Source organism: Pogona vitticeps, chromosome 5 (genome assembly GCF_051106095.1).
Source record: "Pogona vitticeps strain Pit_001003342236 chromosome 5, PviZW2.1, whole genome shotgun sequence".
Taxonomy (NCBI): Eukaryota; Metazoa; Chordata; class Lepidosauria; order Squamata; family Agamidae; genus Pogona; species Pogona vitticeps.
The window spans coordinates 105,221,327-105,245,401 of NC_135787.1; the positions used below are offsets into that span (position 1 = coordinate 105,221,327).

The 24,075-nt window shown below is 42.6% G+C and overlaps 1 protein-coding gene across 1 annotated transcript; it reads right to left on the reverse strand.

The window, feature by feature from the left end:
* Positions 1 to 1,243: 1,243 nt before the first annotated feature.
* Positions 1,244 to 22,663, reverse strand: LOC144589485 (uncharacterized). The gene is made up of 7 exons (XM_078394223.1): positions 22,539 to 22,663; positions 22,349 to 22,394; positions 20,663 to 20,719; positions 8,800 to 8,900; positions 4,499 to 4,600; positions 3,165 to 3,279; positions 1,244 to 1,779 (listed from the first exon to the last, which is right to left on the reverse strand). The coding sequence occupies exons 3-7, from the start codon at positions 20,681 to 20,683 to the stop codon at positions 1,678 to 1,680; spliced, it is 441 nt and encodes a 146-aa protein (XP_078250349.1). The 5' UTR covers positions 20,684 to 20,719; positions 22,349 to 22,394; positions 22,539 to 22,663; the 3' UTR covers positions 1,244 to 1,677.
* Between the last annotated feature and the right edge of the window lie 1,412 nt (positions 22,664 to 24,075).

Consider the following 24,075-nt stretch of genomic DNA (forward strand, 5'->3'; position numbering starts at 1 on the left):
ATCTGTATTACTCCTAACATTGCACTGTTTTCATTTTTAACACTTCCACTGAAAACACATTACACGTTACATGACAATGCCCCATCAGTTATTTCATAGTTATGTATGATGTGGATAATACATAACTGTTCATCATATGTGTCCTTATTCTGCTATCATAAACAAGATATGCAGGTTCTAAAGCAAAAAAAACAAAAACAAAACAAAACAAAAACAAAGTGTGCTGCTTATATACCACCCCATAGTGCTTCAAGCACACTCTGGGCGGTTTACAAGTTAATTATGCAGGCTACACATTGCCCCCCCCCCCAGCAAGCTGGGGACTCATTTTACCGACCTCGGAAGGATAGAAGGCTGAGTCAACCTTGAGCCGGCTACCTGGTTCGTGAGCAGTTTTCACTGCAGTACAGCAGTTTAACCACTGCGCCACAAGGCTTCTAGTGAGTCAAACAACTTATAAAACCTGTTTGATCAGAGGCAATTGTTTTTGTTACATGTTGTCAAGTCAAAATCAACTTATAGTGACCTAGAGAGGGCTTTCAAGGTAAGTATGGTATTTAAGGAGTTGTTTTACCAGTTCCATTCTCCCATGGCCGAGCGGGGAACTGGACCCTATTCTGCAGTCCTAGTCCATCACTCTGTCCATTACACCACACTGGGTACACAGAGGCAATTGAGGAACACTGTGGTAATGCCTCTGTGAACACTGTGTTCTAATGGCCAACAATTTATCAACTGCAGTGTTTCAGAGTGGCAAATATCCTGTGTATAGGTGTGTAAATCTTGCCGAATGCCCCAGAAAAAGAACAAACTATTAATAGGAAATTGTTAAATTTGTGATTCTTCTTACATTTTGTACCACAAATCACCATCTAACTAGTATATTTGTATTGTAGCTATGCTTTTATGTGGGATAAACAGTTCCTGTCTTATGTAGTGTCATGCTGATTTCTAAGCAGGGTGGATCTGATTCAAATTGATTTAAATCATGATATGAATTTTTTTTAAAAAATCAGGACTTTTAGATGATATAAACAAAAAAATTGATTTAAAAAATTAAATCATGATTTAAAATCAATGTGCTTTTTTTGAAGCACTGGTTTTTATTCATTCCAAGTCATTAATAAAGTTGGGGTGAAAGTAAGTCCTGGAGTGAAGAGAGACGGCTGGATTCACACATATAACATGTTAGATGGATCGTGCCAAACATACATACAATGGAAGCATGCAGTAAACCAGAAAATATTATCAGAAACATTAATTTTATTCAAGTCATTAAAACTGTGATTTTCAATTTTTTTTTACAGTGCAAATATTAGCTTAAAAGAATGGCCAGCATTCCTTCCATCATCTTTCCAAGTTCCATTTTTAAAAAAAGCCTCTGCTTATGAAGTAGAACATCTTGTCAAATGTATAAAAGAAAGACTTGAATCACCTTTACATATTTTAAAACAAGCAGTTCAGGTAGTTATCCAGCAACAACCCCGGCATTCATATTTATTTCCTTTTTTAAAAAAGTAAAAAGCAGTGACCCAGCACTAGCCTACATTTTAAATAGAAAAGGGGTTTTCATAGACAACTTTAAAAAAACAAAAACAAAGAAAGCAAATGCCACCTCCTGGGTGAGATATACATCAGTCAGAGTCCAGCAGTGACCTTCAATGGCAATTCTTGATATTAGTTCTGGAGTCCGTAAGTGATTAGCCACCACATCAAAATAGTGAACAGGGTGGCCGGCACCCATTTCTGGCACAGGTACTTGAGAGGAACGCAAACAATCTGTTTATGGGGAGAAAAAAAATCTTATTAAAAACTTGAAAATAGGAGCAGAACTATTGAAAAAACACTTAGTATACTTCCAAGTTTTATCGGTTCAGGTTGCAGGACAGCAAAGGCAGCCATGACTTATATAAATTTTGGTGGGAAAAAGATCAGTAAAGAATAACTATGAGGTCATATTCTTAATTTTGCCCCTACTCTCCCAATCAAGATCAAAGCCTTTCTACTGTTAATTAAAAGGCAATCAGCCTTTGATTTTGTTTACTGCCTAATCTAAACAGACCAAAAGTTGATGGCTGGGGAGGCAAAGGAAGTGATCAAGCAAACAGGGCTACAATCACTTGGCCTGATCTGCCATAGCATTGTTTAAGGTAAACTGTACTGGCCTTGGTCATTGCTGAAATAGAAACAGCCGCTTATATAATAAGCCATTCATGAGTGTTCCACTACAAAGAATGCAATGTATTAGGTTCGATGCAAATGATTTACATATTTCCCACTGACATAAATGTGAATATTAGTTAAGTCTGATGCCCCACTGATTTAATGGGATGTGACTGCACCTAATTTGGAAATAAATTATAATCTGGTGCTAGATTAACAGAGTAAATTAGCCCTCAGCTTGCATTTGGTCCAATCAATGCACAGTGCAGTTTTTACAATGCACATTCACTGGCAAGTGGCTTTGTGCTCCCATGGAAGACAGATTTGCTATTGTCAGAATAGTTCACGTTAAATGAGACAATGGGAAAAATCCTATTGCATAGTTTTGTGCAGCATAAACTGGACGAGGGTGTTTGAAGTTATTAGAGTGGTGTATTTTCCCATTTCAGCTTCTGAAGCTCCCTAGGGCTCTGTTTGGCTCTGGGGAAGCCTTTGGGGAGTGGATTTTAAAATACACCAACACCAATCCAGCAGTAATTTTGTACTTTTGAAGCTCCTCCGCCATTCCAAGGCTTTCAAAGGTTGCCCTGCCTAGGGCAAAAGGAAACCCCAAGGAGTCTCAGAATCTGAAAGGTGTGTGTGGGAAGCCTTGCATCAATTTATATAATTTTTTTTGTCTCCAAGATCTGGTTTATTCCAGCAGAACTGCACCAACAGGATTTTTCCCATTGTTTCAGGCAAGTAAATCAGGCAGTATCCTAACAGCACGATGGGCCACAAACCTTTATAATTAGCCTAACTCAGTTCCAATATAAGAACAGGAGTAAACCAGCTATGAGACAAGAATGGCCATTACTTAAAAACAAATTCCTAGGCTGTACATTGAAATATAATCTAATGCACACTTCAGTTGAGAGTACCTCTCACTGAAGACTGGGTACAGGCATACTGCTTGTCTTGTCAAGTCCCAGCTTCCCTTTTGCAAACTAAAATAAATTTACCCAAACACAGTCAATAATCTTCTTCCTCCACCCACTGTTGTAGAAATCTTCGGAACTTTTCATAACACTTTTAAAGCAGTTCCAAAAACAAGTCTGAGAAATGCTGGCTGCCATCCTATTGAGAAACAAAGAAAAGATGAAATTAATTGATGAGAATTTAGTTTGAATGAGCTGAAAGGAAGAGCTAAGTACAGTGGTGCCTCGCAAGACGAGCGCTTCGTTTTACGAGGAAATCTCATAACAATGAAGTTTTGCAATAGCAAAAGCGATCTCAAAGCAATGTTTTCTATGGGGAAATTTCACTTTGCGATGATCGGTTCCCTGCTTTGGGAACCGATTCTCGCAAAACGACGATTTTCCTACAGCTGATCGGCGGTTTCAAAAGGGCCGCTGGGTAAAAAAAATGGCTGCCCACTGTTTTCTGGGACGGATTCCTCGCTGCACAGGCAGTGAAAATGGCCGCACTATGGAGGATCTTCGCTGGACAGTGAGTTTCAAGCCATAGGAACGCATTGATCGGGTTTTAATGTGTTTCTATGGGCTTTTTAATTTCACTTTACGATGTTTTCGTTCTACAGCGATTCCGCTGGAACGAATTAACATCGTAATGCGAGGCACCACTGTATGTTTTACCAGGATGAAACAAGATTTGGTACTTAAAATGGGTGTGTGTTTGTTTCCTATCATAATGTTTCTTTTTTCATGTGGACCAATTTTTTTACTAATGAAAAGAGGATCTTCCATGTTTATACAATTTAACACTTGTGAAATATAAAAAGTCATTTTATTAATGTAGGTTATCATCCATATTCTGAATATGGGACTCATGCATCTTGCCAGGGTGCTGGTCCCACTTGTTCTTTCAATGGTCACCAGAGCTCCACTCTCTTCCTCCTTGGCTGGCCACTTCAGGAAGAGGGCAGGAGGCTGAGTGGACAGCTGAGTGGGAAGAGTGTAGCTCCAAGCACCACCAGTGGATCGTCCAGTCCTGGGGGCCAGACCCTTGTTTGGTTCAGCTGCACGGGGATATTCATATTCATATAGGTCGACTGTTATTGGTTAACTAGGTAGACCATAATACTACTTGGTATAGGTTACAATTTCCCTGAAATTGAAAGTAAAGTACACACCATGCAAGTAAAAACTATAATACTAGTATGAAAGGCTACAGTCTAGTGTACTTTCTGCTGTGCTAGATTTCTATTTGCAGGAACATTTTTGTTTATTTTGCATAAAGAAGTCCTTTTAGAAAAAGGGCTACCTTTTAGAATTTGAAGTATACAAATAAGCATAAAACAAATCAGATGCTGAAAATCTTCCCAAGCAGGTCTTACCTTTTCACAAGATGAAATAAGGACCCCTCCAGTTTCCCACGATGTGTTCTATTATACTCGTCTCCAATTACTGCAAGCTGGCGGCCAACCTGGATCACAGCACTGCAAATGTTGAATACACATGAGGATGGCCACTCACCACAGATTTGTTCCATTGCTAAATAAATTCCCACCTACATGGCAATACAGTAAAACCTAATTCAGAGATAAGTGGCTGAGAAAAACAACAATAAACAGAATTCTGTTTGCCCTGTATTAAAAAGAATCAAAGTTTTAGAAAAAATACAGAAAAGAGCAGCTAAGAGCAAAATCCAATCCATGTCTATTCAAAAAGAAGTCCTATTGGCTCAAATCTTTTCCCTGTGTATGCTGGCATAACACAGTAGCAAGTTGTCTCTAACTAAGGAGTCATACATCAGACTACATTTGCAATGAAAAATACAAATGGTGACTCCTTAAGGAGCAGCTGTTTGACACAGAGATCTCTGCCATAGAGCAGAGGTCCACAACCCCTGGTCCGTGGCCTGAGCCAGACTGGGCCGCAGAGAAAGACCTCCCCCCACCCTTGCATGCACTCCCCCCACACAGCCCCTTTGAGCCTGCGCCCACGCAAGCGCATCCCCATCCCTTCGCCCATGTGCACGAATGCCCCCAGGCAACGCACTGCCCTTCGCACATGCGCATGCCCACACAAGCACCCTCCCGTTCTTTGCACATGCGCACGAGTGCAGGGGGAGGCCCTGCCTCCCCCAACCGGTCCACGGGGTTAAAAGGGTTGGGGACGACTGCAAGGGCCAACTCCCTTTCTTAGATGTCATGGTCATATGCCAACCTGATCTCCTGTTGGGGCACAAGGTCTAGAGATAACCCACCCACACAGACCGGTACCTACATAAAAACTCCAAACACCATCCATGACAAAAAAGAGGCATAATCAAAACAGTGGTAGACCATTCAAATCGGAACCGTGAAGCTCAGTTTCTCAGCACTGAACTCAAACCATATGAAATGGGCCCTATAGGCAAATGGCTATTCCAAGAATGAAATCACAAGAGAGAAAATCGAGAAAACAACACCGAACGGAAGAAAAACAGCCACCCACAAATAAAGTATTTCTGCCATACATCAAAGGGGTCACAGATTGCATGGGGAAACTTTTGAAAAAATACAACCTACAAACAGGGTTCTGGCCCACTACAAAAATACAACAAATGTTGCAGTCAGCAAAGGACAAAATGGACCCCCTTACCACTGCAGGAGTATACCGGATACCTTGCAGTTGTGGCCAGGTATATATTGGAACCACAAAACGCAGCATCTAGACCAGAATCAAAGAATATGAAAGACACTGCAGACTAAAACAACCAGACAAATTGGCAGTAGCCGATGCCCTGAAGCAAGCTGGACATGAAATGCTATTTCAAAACACAGAAGTACTGGACAATAACAGCAATCATTATGTTAGACTACACAGGGAAGCCACTGAAATCCACAAACACCAGCAAAGCTTCAACAAACAAGAAAGTCTAAAACTCAACAAAGCCTGGCTCCCAGCACTGAAAAATACAGCCTGCAAAAAGATCAACAAACTCTACTCAGCCATAAGGACCAGTGATCACTGCACACAAAAGATTAGCTAACGACGCCCATCAGTCATAGTAACAGATCATCTCCCCCCCACTTATCACAATAATACATCCATTAAAAAAACACCCTGATCACCATAATCACCCAATCTCACGAAAAGGACAAAAAGCTGATCCCACAGCTACAAATATTCAACTATTCCACACACTACATCAGAATACAAAGTTCTAACTCCTGTCCTCTGAGGATGGCACAGGGACTGGCGAAATGTTAGGAAGAAAAACCTCCAGAACACGGCCAAACAGCCTGAAAAACCTACAACAACCATCAGATCCAGCTGTGAAAGCCTTTGAGGATGCATATAATAATCATGCTTATATTAATGCAGAAGAGAAATTGTGCATAGTTACTTAACTTTCAAAGCCAATAGACTGTAGAATTTGGATTGCATTTGGTCAACATTTTAATTGTTTCCTCATACAGCCCTATAACTGTTATATTAAACTGAGTTTGTTTCTCCATCATGCAGACTGAATATTTTCTCTGAAACGCTAAGAAAAGTACACTATTAACAATTAATAATTATCTCAAAATGAAAAGCTTTATAGAGAGAAGCAACATTTTGTACACCAATTCTAAAAGTTTAGCTCTGATAGTCTATGGTAGTCAGCAAACAACTTGTGGCAGATTAAGCTATTTTATATTTTATCAAACCACTAGTCTATCTAGTTTAAGGCTGTTTATCCCAGTTACTTTCCTGGACTGCATCTCGCAGAATGCCCCACTAATCATGCTGGCTGCTGATTTGGGAGCTGCAGTCCAAAATAGTAACTTTTCCGGGCTCTAATTCTAACCGACTTCAATTCCTGAATATCACAAGTGGAGGTCTAACCTAGACTTGCTGTCTGAGACCTTTTGAACGGTGATGCTGGGGCTGAATCAGGGACCAGCTATGGATTCTCCCCAACTTTCAAGATTAAGACCCAAATCCACCTAAAGGAGACTCACTGAATCAACTTCTGAACAGTAAGTAAACACTGATATTACATTACATTGCATAGATTACATTAGGCATCCTTCAGTCTTGAAAGACTATGGTAACATGCTCTGTATGGAGGACTTGGAACAGCGTCTACTGTGGCTGAGGAGGCCAATTCGAGAGTGACAATCCCTTCCACACCAAAGACAAATCCAATCTGTCCACTGTCCAGCTCCCTGATTTTGCTGGTTTCAGGATTGGCTCTTTGCCTCGGCCTGCTGGACAAGGGTCTCTGATTTAGTAGGTCAACTCTAGTGGGATCTACCAACTGGATTTTGGCATAACACATTTACCATATTTGCCAGCGTATAAGACGACTGGACGTATCAGACGACCCCCCCCCAACATTTCCACTCAAAATATAGAGTGGACGGCTCTGCTGAGGCGCCAGCGGCAGCTGCCTGGGGCTCTGCCTGGTCCTGCCCTGGAAGTTCATGGCCGGCGACGAGGCCCGAGGAGGAGGGGAAGTGGCTGGTGGCAGCGGAGGAGGAGGAGGAGGAGCAGGGGAAGCAGCTGTCTGGCGGCGGGCTCTAGCTGCTCAGGCATGGCCGGCTCTGCTTCCCTCCCTCCGCCCAGACTGACCACCTGCCTGCCCGCCTGCCTTCCTCCCTGCCCGGCGCGGCCCCGCATCACTCACTCAACAGCGGCGGCAGTGGCTCCTTCCTGGCCCAATTGAAGTGCACCTGGTGTATAAGACGATCCCACCATTTGGAGGCATGTTTTTGGGGCAAAAAAGTTGTCTTCTACGCCGGCAAATATGGTACTGTAGCACTGTAGTGTGCTCGAAGCTCACTATGACAGATGCAAGAAATCTTCTCCATTTTTACAGTATCTGTCTATTAAGAATGCAGCAGCTAGCCACACAGAGCTTATGCTAAAGGCAGATTTGTAAATGACTACTTTCCTTTGCCATATAATAATTTCCTCCAGACAGTGACAATTCATGACTGGGTTAGGCTGTTCCCTCAAGTTTGGGGTGACACGCACCCCTCTCCTTGTCCAAGAGTTGTCCAAGTTTCCATGTAAGTGAGGTGTAAAGGGGTGTGTGTTATCTTTCTCCTCAAGGCTTGCTGCTGGTCTGAATGACTTCTTCTGATACATTTGAAGAGATGGGAGATTACAAAATTGAAGAATTATTTACAAGGTAGTTTTTTGGGGGGGTGCCACAGGGCTCTGTTGTTTCTCATTTGCTATTTCAATTATTTTGTTCTATGTGAGGAAATCTCATGTGGCAGAGCTATGGCAAAGCAAACTACATTATTTTTGGAAGAACACTGATTTGCTACTTAGACATTCTAAATATACAGATAAAAGACCACTTTAAGAAGAAATAGCAAGAGTTTTATGGACCATCTGATCAAGTGATAGATTACACAGTGGCTTTAAAAGATGAAGTATCTAAAGAATGCAGTAAACACAGCTTTGTCAGCTGCTCTTTACAACAGCTGGGCTTCTTGTGAAAGGCCATTATCTATAACTTTAAAGTTGCACTGGTTTATTACAGAAAATTTTGTGATTGAGGTACACATCATCAGAAGTGATAACATCAGAATTTCACATGTGTTACTAACATACATTAAAAGAATCTGCATCAAAGAAGCTTAGAATATATATGACCGTATGACATCTGATATTAATCTCCATTTGTTCTACAGTGTCTGGAATTGTTACAGACCTGTTGTGAATCTCATCTCCTGGAGCAGTAATTAAGTTCTCATAGCTGGAGCGAAGAAACCAGCTCGAAGTGTGCCCTGTCTGGATCATAGCTTCTTCTAGCTGAAGATACAATAAGTACAGGGTTAATGGGCATTGCAAATCAACTATATAATTAACAGATGTCTTCAACAACAGAAACCCAAATGATAACAATTGTTAATTTTCTTCTTTACTTTGGTTAGCTGTAAGAATTCAGTTTTGCAGAGCACTCAGCTCTACATCTCCTTCTCACCTACCCCAGTGAATGCCGTTCTGTCCCTTCAGCGCTGTCTGAAGGCTGTACTGTAATGGATGCAGGAGAATGGGCTGAGGCTGAACCCAAATAAGACGGAGTTCCTGAGGGTGGGCAGCCCCTCCATTACTGGTTTGGGAAACTCCCTCTCTTTTTTGGGGGGGGTGACTCTCACCACGAAGAGTGAGGTTTGCAGCTTGAGGGTCCATCTGGATCTGATGCTCACCATGGAAACCCAGATGGCATCAGTGGTCCGCTCGGCCTACTTCCATCTGTGGCGGATTGCCCAGCAGCGTCCCTATCTTGATGGTGGGGTGCTCACCACTTTGGTCCATGCGCTTGTAATCTCGAGATCAGACCACTACAATGCGCTCTACATGGGACTACCTTTGAGATTGATGCGAAAGCTTCAAATGGTGCAGAACACGGCAGCCAGACTCCTTAGAGGGACAAGAAAACACCAACATATTTTCCCCCACTCTGGCCACCTTGCATTGGCTGCCCATTCATTTCCGCATTGATTTCAAAGTGTTGATGATGACATATAAAGCCCTAAACGGTTTAGGACCTCAATATCTAGTGAAACGCCTCCTCCCACCCAGATCTACTCGAACCACTCGTTCTAGCCAGGAAGGGCAGCTGAGGGGCCTAATGCTGAGGGAGGCCCAGAAAGAAAGAACAAGAAACCAGGCCTTCTCGGCAGTGGCCCCTCGACTTTGGAACAGTCTCCCATCAGAGATCTGCCTGGCTCCCTCACTGAGTGTTTTTAAGAGCCAACGTAATACCTGGCTCTTTAGGCAGGCCTTCCCTCATGTAACTACTTGATTTTACTTTTCCATCTTTACTCTTTCATTTTACTTATCTATTTCGATCTTTACCTTTCCATCTTGAATGACATTATTATTGTTGTTCTTAATTATTGCTCTTTGCTATTTTATTGTAAGCCGCCCAGAGCAGATGTGGTCTAAATGGGCAGGGTATAAATTTAATAAATAAATAAAATAAAATAAAGTAATGTTTTAGCAATTCCTGGTTGTTGCTTTGGCAGCTGCCATTAACAGGGTGGTTGTTCTGTGAGTCTCCAGTAAAATATAGTTTGCTCTCAGCTTTAACTATTTTACTTGGCATACTGCTCCTCTTTCCCCAGGGCTAAATTCAACCCATCCTCAAATCCTCAACATTCTGTGTGTGCGTATTGTAATGTGCTCAACAGCTCAGATAGAAATGTCCACTATTCTATAAATCAAAAATAGTATTCTGATGATTACCACGCATAAGAACATACTCAAAAATCAAATACTGTATATGTGAATCAGACATATCAATATATCATTCAAAGTGTAGCATACGCTACTTCACATTTATTATGGGAACATCCTCCTCCCATGGGCTAATAAACATATTTTTAAAATATAACTTTTCAGATAATTCTGAGACAACTTCTAAATTCAGCCTCAATTTCAAGGAGCAGGTGAAACTCACTTTTTTTGCCCTGTTCTTTAGAAAAACTGTTTAAGAGGAGGGATTTTGTTAAGGGATGCTCCCCAATATCATGGGGCAAAATCGAGACATGATGCCAAAATTGCAAAATCACACGTTATTCAGAAGCTTGGTGGCAGATCCAGTGACCAGCATGGGGAAACTGAATCAGAGCTTGGAAAATTTATTCCTTGATGTATAATTCTCTGAATGCCCCCACTGGCCATGCAGATTGGGTGATTTGGGATTTATAGTCTTAAAAAGTAATTTTTCAAATCTCCATGAGATTCGTGTGTTGTGTGCGTGTGCAAACTTCACACACACATAACACTGATTTTTGAGAACCCTGATTTTCCATGTTATTAGATCACACTGGTGGTTCCCACCAAATAGACAAGGCTTCCCCCGCCCCAACAGACATTTATCTCTAACTTGGTAAAGTCAACAAGAAGGCTACAAAAAAAGAAATAGCATCGCTAAGCTGATGCCTATTCTACAATGCCTGTTCTCACATACTGATTCTGCATGCATGCAGAATGCCTAGAAATGGCCAACATGTTCTTCACATCCAGTAAAAGTCCACTTCCGCTCTAGTTCTGAACTTGCATGACAGATGTGTATGCCGGTAAAACAAGGACAATTCCAGCTAAAATTGTGTTTTAAAGCACTATATACATAGCTGGGGGCTGCAGAAGATAGAGATGGGTCTGTATTGCCACAAGCACCAATGAACTAATTTGACAGACAGTTCTGCTCCATACACATATGAAACACTGAACACTTTGTTTCTTAGTACTCACCTAGTCAAACTAGACCCCCTGAAAACAGAAATCTTCCCCTTCTCCTTTCCACCCTGCCACCCTGTCCAGCCTTTCCTGAAAGTCAGAAAAAATTGTGGAAGCAGCTTTCACAAATGAAAAGTCCACTTGTGCAAACTTATAACAAATAAATTTTGCAGATCCCCTTTCGCACTGCACTCCATCTCAGACCTATAGTGAAAAGGGGATATGGGTCCTTCAGCAGGCATGAGACAACGTTCATTTCCTATCAATCCAGTATTTGCATTCACTCATAATATAAAATTTTAATTCTTTTTACAAGTTATATATTGTTATATACAAATTCGGTAGGTGGAAATGGTAAGGAAATTTCTTTACCAGGAAAACCTTATGATAAGACAGTCCAAAATGAACTGAGAGACAGGACTACAAGATGAGACTCCAAGGTTGAGAAGCACTAAAGCAGCTACTAGAGAAGAACAAAGGAATGTCTCAAGCAGTATTATACATACAATTGGAACATGGAACATGAGAAATGAATTGAGGTAAACTCTAAACCATAAAGTAGGAAATGGAACATATAAATATTGAAGTGCTTGGTGTCGGTGAACTAAAGTGGACTAGAATGGGATATTTTCAGTCAAACAACTACAACAGGGGTCTCAAACTCAATTTACCTGGGGGCCAATGGAGGCAGAGTCTGGCTGAGGCTGGGCCGCATCAGATTTTCCGCCAAGTGGAGCAAGAGCCCAAGGAAGCCACCCAGGAGTTTCCTTAGCCCAGCTGGGGCTCCGAGGAGGAGCAGGAGGAGGAGGGGCGCGTGAGCCCTCATCGCCGGCCACGACCCCCTCCAGCTCCTTCTTCACTACCAGCAGTAGCAGCAGCAGGATGAAGAAGTGGAGAAGGGAGGGAGCGCTGGCAACCACCTAGCCGGGGGGGGGGGGGAGGGCACGACATAAAATTTTTTAAAAACCTCAAAGAATCGCCTTGCCAAAGGAGAAAAGCCCCCATCGGTACCCGCAAAATTAAACAGAACGGGGCACCCCACACACAGGTGCTTGCAGGCGCACGCGAACACACCAAAAAAAATCCACACACACGGAGGTCCGGCAACCTTCCTCTGAGGGCCCCACTCAAACAGAAGGTGCACTCAGCAGCAGCAGCTACCCCCACCATGACAGAGGAGCAAACTTTGCGAGGCAAGCCCAGGCAGCCTCCAGAGCCTAGACGGCTGTAGCAGGACAAGGAGGAGGAGGAAGCACCGCGGGGTGCTGAGGCGGCTTCTGGCCAGGCTGGGGGGTGCTGAGAGAGAAAGAGAGCCACAGAGCCGCTTCCCTGGAAGAGGTGGCAACGGCGGCTGTTGGAGGCACTCTTCGAGGACAGGCTGGGAGCGAGCTCTGCTCTCAGGCATCACTCAGCAGCAGCTCAGGCGCTCGGAGAAAAGAGCTGGCAGTGCACCTCACTCGCCGGCTCTCCCCCAAAACAGCACCTCTTGCACCCTCCATCCGGAACTGCAGTTCCGGATGGAGGGTGAAAGAGGCACTGTCTTGGGAGAGAGTTGGAGAGCGAGGCAAGGCTTTTTTTTTTTACTCTTGACAGCAGAGGATGCGTGGGCACTTCGGGGGGGCAGGCAAGGCCCGGGCCGCATGTTTGAGACCCCTGAACTACAATGTGTTGCACTCTGGGAATGAAAAACTCAGAATAAATGAAATACTGAGGCAAGATGTAGCACAGACCGTTAGGAGCTATAATGCAAAATCTGACCAAGTAATATCAGACTCCATGAAAACTTATAAATATAAACATCTTTCAAGTCTGTGCTTCAACTACTAATGCTGAAGATGAAATTTAAAGCTTTTGTGCAAGTGTACAAGAGGAAATAATTCACACACCAAAACAAGATTACACTATGCTTATAATCACAGGTGACCTGATGGTGTTGGAAAATTTGGCATTTGGAACAGAAATGAAGCTCCGAGAATGACTCAGAATTCTGCAAAGCCAACAATCACGTGCTTCAAATAACTGAATAAGATGGTTGTACACTTGGACATCACCAAGAAGTCAACATAGAAACCAAATAGATTATCCAATGGGAATCAAGAGATGTAGAAGCTGTATTCTCTCAGCCAAAACAAGATAAGAAGTGGATTCTGGTAATGGTCATGAGCTGCTATTATCCAACTTTGGAGTCAAGCTGAAAAAGAACACTAAAAGAATCATAGTGCCAAAATATAATCCAAACAACATTCCTGATGAATTTAAAATCCACATAAAGAACAGAATTGCATTACTCTATTGACCATAAACCTGAAGAACTATGGAGTGAAACTAGAGATATTATCAGGGAAGAAAGCAAAAAGACATTTCCTGTACTAAAAAGAAAAACTATGATGGATAATAGAAGAAACGCTTAAAATTGCAAAAGGCAGCCAAGAAGCAAAAAAAATAAAAAATAAAAAAAGCTGCCAGATGTAGGGTCAGAACCCTGAATGCAATTTTTCAGTGAGTGCCACATAGAGACAAAGAGAACTACAATACTGCAAAGAAATGGGCCGTGGGGGGAGAAGAAAAAACAAGAGATTTCTTCCTGAAAATCTAATAACTCAAAGGAAAATTCAAGCCTAGATCAGAATGCTTAAGGATCAGTAGATTTATTGAATGACCACATACTATCTGACCAAGAGAAAATAGTGGTTTTGGAACGGGCAAAAGACTTTTTTTTTTTTTGCCAGCAAAACTGCCCTGATGCTGGCACACTGGCCTTGTGCTTACTGATCTCAAATCTGCTGACACAGCCAGATCTGACAGCACAACAGATATGTTGGCCAAGATAAGCCGACAGAAGATACAAAAAAGGTGGGGGGGGCAGAGAAGGGGAGTTTTGGATTCAGCACAACCTCAGCTGGCCTAGTAGCAATTCAGCCACCCCTCAGCCATCTTGACTAGTTAGGAGTTTAAGAATGATTGCCAAAGTAAAGGGGTTTGTAACTCTCTAACATCCAGAAGCTCCATATAATGCAAATAAGCCTTCCAGCCTCCATGGGTAATTAAAGTGGATGAAGAGTTGGGGGAATCCTCTCCTCCTGTATTTCAGACAATATGGGAACTGCTTGTACAGTATTTCTTGAATTATTAATTGACTTCACGCAGCTTGTGCCTATTCTTATAAACAGTTAAACTGGTTTGTGTAAGAGTTATGTATGTTGAAATTCACAAATGTACTTTTGTTTAGAAAGGAAAACAGAGTGATTAACCAATGTTTATAACTTCACTTTCCTTAAAGCAGTCCACTGTAAAATCGTTTGTTGTCATTACTTTTCATTATACTTCCTGATCATCAAAGATATAAATCTTCCCATAGAAAAATCACATGGTCTGAAATTTCCTGCCCCCACTTCCCTAAACAACTTATAAGAGAAACTCAGTCATGTGTAACAAGAAGTAGGCAAACACCTTCAATCTAGATCATTATTGACAAGATTTACTTGCTACTTCAATTCCAAAAAAAAAAAAAAAATCTTCTATCTAAGTATGGGAGAACACCATTTACACTCATGTGAGACATGCTATACTCAGTTTTGTTTCCTGGTTGGCCAGTAATCAAAGCAAATAAATATCCTCCCTCAATAGAAAGCATGTTTAGAATACAGAAGATCACGAACAGTCAACATCTGTGTTCTCAAAGGCCACTCTATTCCCCAAGGAATGCCTACAGGACAACTTGGGGCAGAATGCATGCTTTGCTTGTGGAAGCTCCCAGATGCAGCTTTGCATTACAGGTTAAATAGGACCTCCAATAGTAATGAAAGCCCTTATCTGTGTTTTTGAGCAGCTGCCTCCAGCTGACAAACAGTAGTAGGGTAGAGGAACTGCTTGCCTGACAAATTATACTCTTTTTTCCCTATGCATACAGTATATTGGCTAAAATCCTGTTGCTTAGCATAGTAAATTTGACTGGAGTAGGCTCACAGAATCAGTGAGAATTTAGTCAAGTCCTCTGTAGGTTCCATTGATTTAAAAGGGCCAAAGCTAATTAAACATTTTTATACTTTTGTCACATGTGTCAATCACAAACATCATTCCATTTTTATGTATACATCTGTAAATGAAGTGAAGGGATTTATAAATTGAGGTCTTCCAACTTAAGTTGCAAATACATTTTGTGGTTTCTGATTAACTTCAGAATTCCTAACATCCGTTAGATTTCCCACTTTTTGCACCTACAGTGGATATTCAAAAGTTTACACACCCATTAAAATGTCAAGTGTCTGCGATGTTAAAAATGAGACAAAGATAAATCATTTCAGAACTTTTTCCACCTTTAATGGGACCTATGAACTTTACAACTCAGTTGAACAACAGACTGAAATCTTTTAGGGATAGGGAAGTAAAAATAAAAAACTGAAATAATATGGTTGCATCTGTGTGCACACCCTCTTTTAACTGGGGATGTAGCTGTGTTCAGTAGTAAACAATCACATTCAAACGCATGTTAATTTAGGAGTCAGTACACCCCTGCCATCATTTAAAGTGCCTCTGAGGAATCCCAAATAAAGATCAGCTGTGCTAGTAAGTCTTTCTTGACATTTTCTTAGTCACATCCTACAGCAGAAGTCATGGTCCGCAGAGAGCTTCCAAAGCATCAGAGGGATCGCGAATACATCAGAGGGATCTCATTGTTAAAAAGGATCAGTCAGGAGAAGAGTACAAAAGAATTTCCAAGGCATTAGATATACCATGGAACACAATGAAGACAGTCATCATCAAGTGGAGAAAATATGGCACAACACTGACATTACCAAGAACTGGACGTCCCTACAAAATTGATGAAAAGACTAGAAGAAAATTGGTCAGGGAGGCTGCCAAGAGGCCTACAGCAGCATTAAAGGAGCTGCAGGAATATCTGGCAAATACTGGCTGTGTGGTACATGTGACAACAATCTCCCGTATTCTTCATATGTCTGGGCTATGGGGTAGAGTGGTGAGACGGAAGCCTTTTCTTATGAAGGAAAACATCCATGCCCGGCTAAATTTTGCAAAAATCCATCTGAAGTCTCCCAAAAGCATGTGGGGGAAAAGTGTTATGGTCTGATGAAACCAAGGTTGAACTTTTCGGCCCTAATTCCAAGAGATATGTTTGGTGCAAAAACAACGCTGCATATAACCAAAAGAACACCATACCCACAGTGAAGCATGGTGGTGGCAGCATCATGCTTTGGGGCTGTTTTTCTTCAGCTGGGACAGGGACCTTTGTCAAGGTAGAGGGAATGATGAACAGATCTAAATACCAGTCAATATTGGCACAAAACCTTCAGGCTTCTGCTAGAAAGCAGAACACGAGGAGGAATGTCATCTTTCAGCATGACAACAACCCAAAGCATACATCCAAATCAACAAAGGAATGGCTTCACCAGAAGAAGATTAACGTTTTTGAATGGCCCAGCCAGAGCCCAGACCTGAATCCGATTGAATATCTGTGGGGTGATCTGAAGAGGGCTGTGCACAAGAGATGCCCTTGCAATCTGACAGATTTGGAGCGTTTTTGCAAAGAAGAGTGGGCAAATACAGTATTGCCAAGTCAAGATGTGCCATACTGATAGACTCATACCCAAACAGGCTGAGTGCTGTAATAAAATCAAAAGGTGCTTTGACAAAGTATTAGTTTAAGGGTGTGCACACAGATGCAACTATATTTTTATATCCACTGTATGGTAAGTATATTGTTCAATAGCTTGTCACTCAGAAGCTCAAGCTTCGTAAATTAGATCAAGTTCTAAATTCTATGTGTCTGTCATTAATACATTTCCGGGTTAATATGGTTAATAAATTGTTTTGCTCTCACAATCCCTCTTCTGCATTATTATTTATGACAGAACCCATCGCTCTGTCTGAAAAACCAACAAGGATATTGATGCTAAGCCTTCATTGAATTTGTAGATTCTCCAGTTTACAATCTAATTCAATCCTAATTCCTAATCAACTCCTAATCCAAATTTACAATGTTGCAGTTGTGCTTTCTCTGTTACTCCTAAAGCATGAAACAAAGAATCTCAAAACGACCACAAAAACTATTAAAAGACAAATTTGATGGATATACAAGAATGAATAGCCAAGACTGCACAATGAACAACAAAATATTAATTGACTTCCCTCTTGACTGAAATTTCCAATTAACACAAATTCAAGAGCTGATGGTCCAGCAGTCTAACTCATACCCAGCCTGCTCAGTACCATTCTTGTCCAACCAAGTGATCACACCCAACCAACCAACCAACCAACCTCTTGGGGTGCCCATTGGTCAACTAGGAGGAGGCACAATTATCCCCAACATATTTCTACACCAAAGTCAGTAACAGTTGCCCTCATATACTAAGGAAGGACCATCCAGCAATTTAAACTATACACTGTCTCATTGTAACCTAGCAGTTGTACATCATCTCATTAGAGGCACCTCTATATACCATAGCCCATATATTATTTGCCTGAACCTATTTACTAGCAGGGGTACATGTTGACTGCTTTTGGCTAGTGCCCTCAGACAAAGCTAGAAAATACAGAACCACTTCTCAATTTATTTTAACCCAAAAATTAACCCAAGCAAACAATCAAACATGCTTACTCCCAAAGCCTATGGAGAACTAGCTGAGATCTCTGATTTTGAGCAGTGATTAGCAAGAAGGCAACCTTTGGAAACTTTCTCACAAGCCTTTTAAAAAGGGCATATTTCCGCAGTGGGCCCAAGGCCAGTTCAGGGAAGAATACACAACCAGAGCTACTCTCCTGACAAGCACAAAGAAGACTTACATGCATAGCACCAAAAACTGTCAGAGAAAACTCTTTTGTTGGGACATTACTAAGAAGTCTAAGATCACAATCTGGAAGGTTTTTCTCACACATACAAAATGCCTGAAATCAATTTCTAATTGGTGTTTGTATAAGGTTTGTTGAACATGCCATGGCTAACTGCAGTTACCCTGTTTCCCCAAAAATAAAGACAGGGTCTTATATTAATTTTTGCTCCAAAAAAAACACATTAGGGCTTATTTTCAGGGGATGTATTTTTTTTTTCATGTACAGCAATCTACATTGATTCAAATACAGTCCTGTCATCTTTTTCTGGTTGCTGCACAATGGTGAAAGCTGGGGTTTCACTCAACTGGGACTTATTTTTGGGATAGGGATTATATTACAGTACGAGCATCCTGGAAAATCATACTAGGGCTTTTTTTCAGGTTAGGTCTTATTTTCAGGGAAACAGGGTAACTGATGAGGTGCTACAGTGTATCTTAGCTGTGCAATTAAACATACCTTCAGACATACAGTGGTGCCTCGTATAACAAGTGCCCCGTTTAACGACAAATCCGCATACCGATGCGGATTTTGCGATCGGAAAAGCGATCGCATACCGATGTTGCCTATGGGGAAAAATCGCTTTGCGATGTATTCCCCATAGGCACCATTTTCCCCCAGCTGAGCGGCGGGAGCCTCCCAAGAGCGCTCCCGCAGCTCAGCTGGGGGGAAATGCCTGCAGTGGCCTCGGAAGGACCCTTCTGAAGGGTCCTTCAGAGGCCACCGCCGGGATTCCCCTTCCCCGCGGTCGGCTTCCCCGGCCATGGTCAGACTGTCAGGAGTCCGACCATGCCTGGGGTAGTCGGCCGCGGGTGGGATCCAAGCCGCGGGGAGGGGGGTGGAAGGCATGGCCGGGCTCTTCGGCAACTGCTGAGGCTCGGATCCAAGCCTCGGCGGCTGCCGAACAACCCATCCATGCCTCCGATCCTCTCCCCACGGCTTAAAGCCTCCCCGCACCGCCTACCCCGGCCGTTCTCGGACACCTGGAAGTCCGAGAACGGCTGGGGAAAGCGGCGCAGGGAGGCTTCAAGCATCGGGGACAGGGTGGGGGGATCGGGAACGCTTGAAGCCTTTCCGATCCCCCCCACACTGTCCCCGATGCCGGTAGCCTCCCCGCGCCGCCTACCCCAGCCATTCATCCCACCCGCCGCCGGTTACCCAAGGGTAACCGGCGGCAGGTGGGATCCAAGCCCGGGATGCCTGAAAGGCATTCCAATCCCACCACCCTCCCCCCGCGGCTTGGATCCGAGCCACGGCGGCTACCCCAGCCATGGCCGGACTCTACGGAGTCAAGCCATGGCTGAGTTAGCCGCCGTGGGTCAGATCCAAGCCGCGGGGGGAGGGAGAAAACCGGATAATCCATTCCTATTGGAACGGATTAACCGGTTTCCAATGCATTCCTATGGGAAATGGTGCTTCACATAACGATGTTTTCACATAACGATATTTTGTTTGGAACCAATTAACAACGTTATGTGAGGCACCACTGTACAACCAAGACATATCATGGCACCTAGCCACAGCAAGTTACACAAACCTTATGGGAACACCAACAAGATTCTGTCCACTATAATTAATAGAATTTCCTCTAGGACAATATGGTAAACATGTTGTAAGAAAGAGTAATGTATGCTATTCAAATACAGAAACTCTGCCTGCAAAATGCAACTGTTATGTCTCCTCTCCTGTCACCTATGAGGCTTAGAACTTTTTAAAATTAAAGGTATCTTAAGCAGCATACTTTTCTAGAAGCTACATGCTGTGCTCATACAGGCTGAATCCTATTATTATTCAAATACCAGGCATTTGTTGTTGTTGTTTAGTCGTTTAGTCGTGTCCGACTCTTCGTGACCCCATGGATCAGAGCACGTCAGGCCCTCCTATCTTCCAGCGCCTCCCGGAGTTGGGTCAGATTCATGTTGGTTGCTTCGGTGACTCTAGTCAACATTATAAAAACACTGACTGGTATTATATAACAGATACAAGTTTTAACCAAAAACCTCAGTAGCTGTTAAATATTGGCACAGTATGTATGCTGTTCCTAATATTGCTTTTTTTGTAGCTCTGATTGTTGTTGTTTAGCTTGAAATATTACAATGGGATAATTGCCTTTGGCTAAATCCAACATTAGTCTTACCTACAGTAGTTTCATGGTTTTACTCATGGTGAAGTAAGTATACGTAATTGAACCATTCATGTTTTTTTTTCATTCTTAAAATATATTTCTTATACTTTTATGCTACTGGATCTTGGACTGAATTCTGACTCAAGTATCTACCTGCAACTTAAGATTTGTTTCATATGTTGGATTATTTCTTATTTGCCACTTTCTCTACAGTGGTGCCTCGCTTAACGGCGATAATCCATTCCAGGAAAATCGCCGTTAAGCGAAAACATCGTAAAGCCAAAAAAAAAAAAAAAAAGAACCATTGAAATGCATTGAAACCCCTTCAATGCGTTCCAATGGGGTCAAAACTCACCGTCCAGCGAAGATCCTCCATAGGGCAGTCGTTTTCGCTGCCTGTCTTGCGAGGAATCTGTCCCAGAAAACAGTGGGGAGCCATTTTGTTTACCCGGTGGCCATTTTGAAACCGGCAATCTGCTGTTCGAAAATCGTCATTTTGCAAAGTATCAGTTCCCGAAGCAGGGAACCGATCACCGCAAAGCGAAAAAACCCATTTAGACCATCGTTTTGCGATCACAAAAAGATCATCGTAATGCGGTTTCGTTGTAATGCGGGGCAATCGTAAAGCAAGGCACGACTGTATTTGTAACAATTTTCATTACTCTTTCATGATACAAACAGGATATAAACATTTTTCTCATAACTGTAAGAATGTTTTCAATACTTTTTGAGTTATTAATTTTTGGATGTTTCTGCACAGAAGCAATTGTAAGTGAATAAAGCTTGTAGAAACAGGCAAGTGGGTGTTTCCTGAAATAATTTCTCTAGCCAGAAAAAATAAACTGTATATAACGAGGTCTACAAAATACTTGCTTCGCAATGAGTGAAGCAATGAAATTATTTATATTTTGATATACACTTCTTGCACAGTCATTATAAAACTTTATAGCACTTTGAGTCTGTGGTGATTCATTTATCCCTTAAGGGTTAATTCCACTGTGAAATCAGAGTACCTCATCAACTGTATCAATGTGCACTTTTCACTGTTAGAGGTGTAAACATACATTATTATGTCCTCATATGGTAGCAAGCATTTCTCTTCCTGGTTTTCCCCCCTGAGCATATGCTGTTCTAATCCAGGAAATACAAATAGGACCATCCCTCCATAATTTACCTCTGCACCAGATTACCAAATTTTGGTATCCAACTGAGGGGAAGTAGACCTGTCCCTTGACCCTACAAAAAGGAGAGTTCTTGCTTTTTTTGTACATAGCATTGATAAAACCATTGTCTGATTACAGAAATCCTAATAAGTTAAGTGTGTACACTTTAATCTTGATCACCTTCGCTATACATATGTTCACAGATTAATAAAGGAGAAATACTATTCCTATTTTATGGGACGCATTTCTGTCACACCAAGACACCATCTTGTAAGAGGCATTCCCTCCTATGAAAGAGGAATCCCATCTTTTAAAATGGCACCTGCAAAGAGTGTCTTGTTTTGTTTTGCAGTAAACAGTTGTATCAAAACAATGACGGGTTAAAAAAACTTCGGCTGATCTTTTGAATCAAAACGTTTACATCCACAAGTTGCAGTCTGATTGGTGTACATAATTAGAGAAAAAGGTGCTGCAGGCTTTAGTTCAGAGATCATTTATATGACTTTTCAGGTATACCGTACATCGTTACATTATTTCATAACTCTTGAGATGAAAGTGTGTTTAGTTCGTTTTTTAACCAGCCCACGTTAAATAAAAACTACTACATCCAATCAAACAGTCTCAGCAACTTCTGGCAGGACCCCAAACTGAACAGGTCCTTTGGCTCCCAAGTTACTCCGCCCAAGCTATTTATTACTCGCCGGGACACAAAAGTACAAGCACTCCAAACTTCTCCAAAGTCCGTCCCCGTCGAAAGGCACCGTCCCCACCCCCCTCTTCCTACTCAACGGAGAACAAGCCAAGAGCAAACACCCCCCCCCCCGCACCGACCCTTTCAGCCCTTTTGGCCGAAGAGAAGCTCGCTGCCCCTCCCTTACCTTGCCTTTCTCCCCTTCGCGCTTCGGTGCAGAAGCGACAGCTGCCCTGCAGACGTAGGAGAAAGAGAAAAGTTGGGGGGTCGGGGCGGGGCGGGGGGGGGAAGGAGGGAAGAGGGTCACATTAACGAAGAGCAGATTAACGAAGGCAATAATCAGGAAAAAAGCAAACCTGCAGAAGTTCCTCACTTACCGCAGCGTCACTTGTAATCTGCTCCTATTGTTGACCGCAGGGCGACTTCGCCCGCCGACGGCCCGCCCCGCCCCGCTCAGGGCCCCGCCTTGCCCCGGGTAACCGGAGAACCTCCCTGGCCTTGCCCTGCCCTGCCCGCCTTCCTCCCCCCCCCCCACCGTGTCGGCGTCCTGCGAGCGGGGCGCTGGGCCAAAAGATAGGAGAAGAAAGAGGGCAGAGGGGAGCCGAGAAGCCGCCCAGCCACAAAAGCGGCCGCTTCCTCCGCATTCGTCTTTGTGACTTGAAAAGCTCCCCCTCTGAAGAACCCACCTGTCCCTTCGCTCCTTCCCCCACACTTTTATTATTGCCTCAGGGCGGGGAGTCGCGCCGCTGCTCCATCATTCTTGCCCTTCACAAACGGGAATCTAAACCTTCGTCTTCTCTCCGCCTGAATTCAGTTCATTCTGTTCACCTTTGTCCCAAGAACAGGACTCAAGATGGCTATTACTACAAATAAATGAAACAAAGGCAAACTGAAACATACGATTTTAGACACAATTTTAAAAGCACCACAAAAAGAGGGGATAGTACATCCATCTAGTACAGATCAAAAGATTAAAATGGCATTGCCTTCCACTGGAAGATGACTGTCTGTCTATCTATCTATCGATCTATCTATCTATCGATCGATCGATCGATCTATCGGTCTATCTGTCTGTCTGTCTGTCTGTCCGTCCGTCCGTCCGTCCGTCCGTCTGTCTGTCTGTCTGTCTGTCTATCTATCTAAAATATTTCTATCCCGCCTTTCTTCCCAAAGGGATCCAAGACGGCCTATGTTATGTGCTTGTTAATAAAATTGCTATTTTAGTTTGTTGTTTTTAAATAAAAGTTTAACAACATTTCAATTGGTTATGCTATGCTACGGCATGCTATACTATAAAATAATAGCTATTCAAATATATTCAGCAATATTTGGCATATGGATAAAAATTATTGGCTACAAAGGGAGGGAGTGAAGATAGAGACATCCGAAGGATGATAAATTGGGTCAAGGACAGGTACTCCGCACCCTCCAAAAATGAATTAGTTTGAGTACATAGGAACATTTATGTAGAATTCCACTTGCAAAAAGAGGGGTAACTTGCTGGTAAAAATGAACAAATATGTTCTGGCATACTTGGTGGAACTGCTCAATGAGCTGAAGCACCACCAGGGTCTGGAGTTTTTCTGCACTGTACCTTGTAGGGGAAGAGCCAGCTTGTATAGCTTTGGGGGAAGCTGCAGAGTCCCAGATTACCCCCAGAAGAAGAGAATGCTAAACCACTTCTGAGTACTCTGTACTCAAAAGTGGTTTAGCACCTCCTGGGAAGGGTCAACATAGGCTGAAGTCAACTCAATGGCATGTTGACAACAAAACACCAACAACAACACCCCCCCCCAAAAAAAAAAAACCCAAACCAAACAACTCAGGTATGGAATGTTAACATTTAATGCTATGGCTACAGTACTGCTATATGCTGTAAACAGTTGGAAGAAAGTAAAAGGCGGATCCATTAAA

Excerpts from the sequence above, each read along its gene's own strand:
- LOC144589485 (XM_078394223.1), bottom strand. The coding sequence starts at position 20,683 with ATGGAGGATCTTCGCTGGACG. Across the intron at positions 4,601-8,799 it reads GGAGATGAGATTCACAACAG|TGCTGTGATCCAGGTTGGCC; the intron begins GTCTGTAACAAT and ends CAACATTTGCAG. Across the intron at positions 3,280-4,498 it reads TTATTTCATCTTGTGAAAAG|GATGGCAGCCAGCATTTCTC; the intron begins GTAAGACCTGCT and ends GTTTCTCAATAG.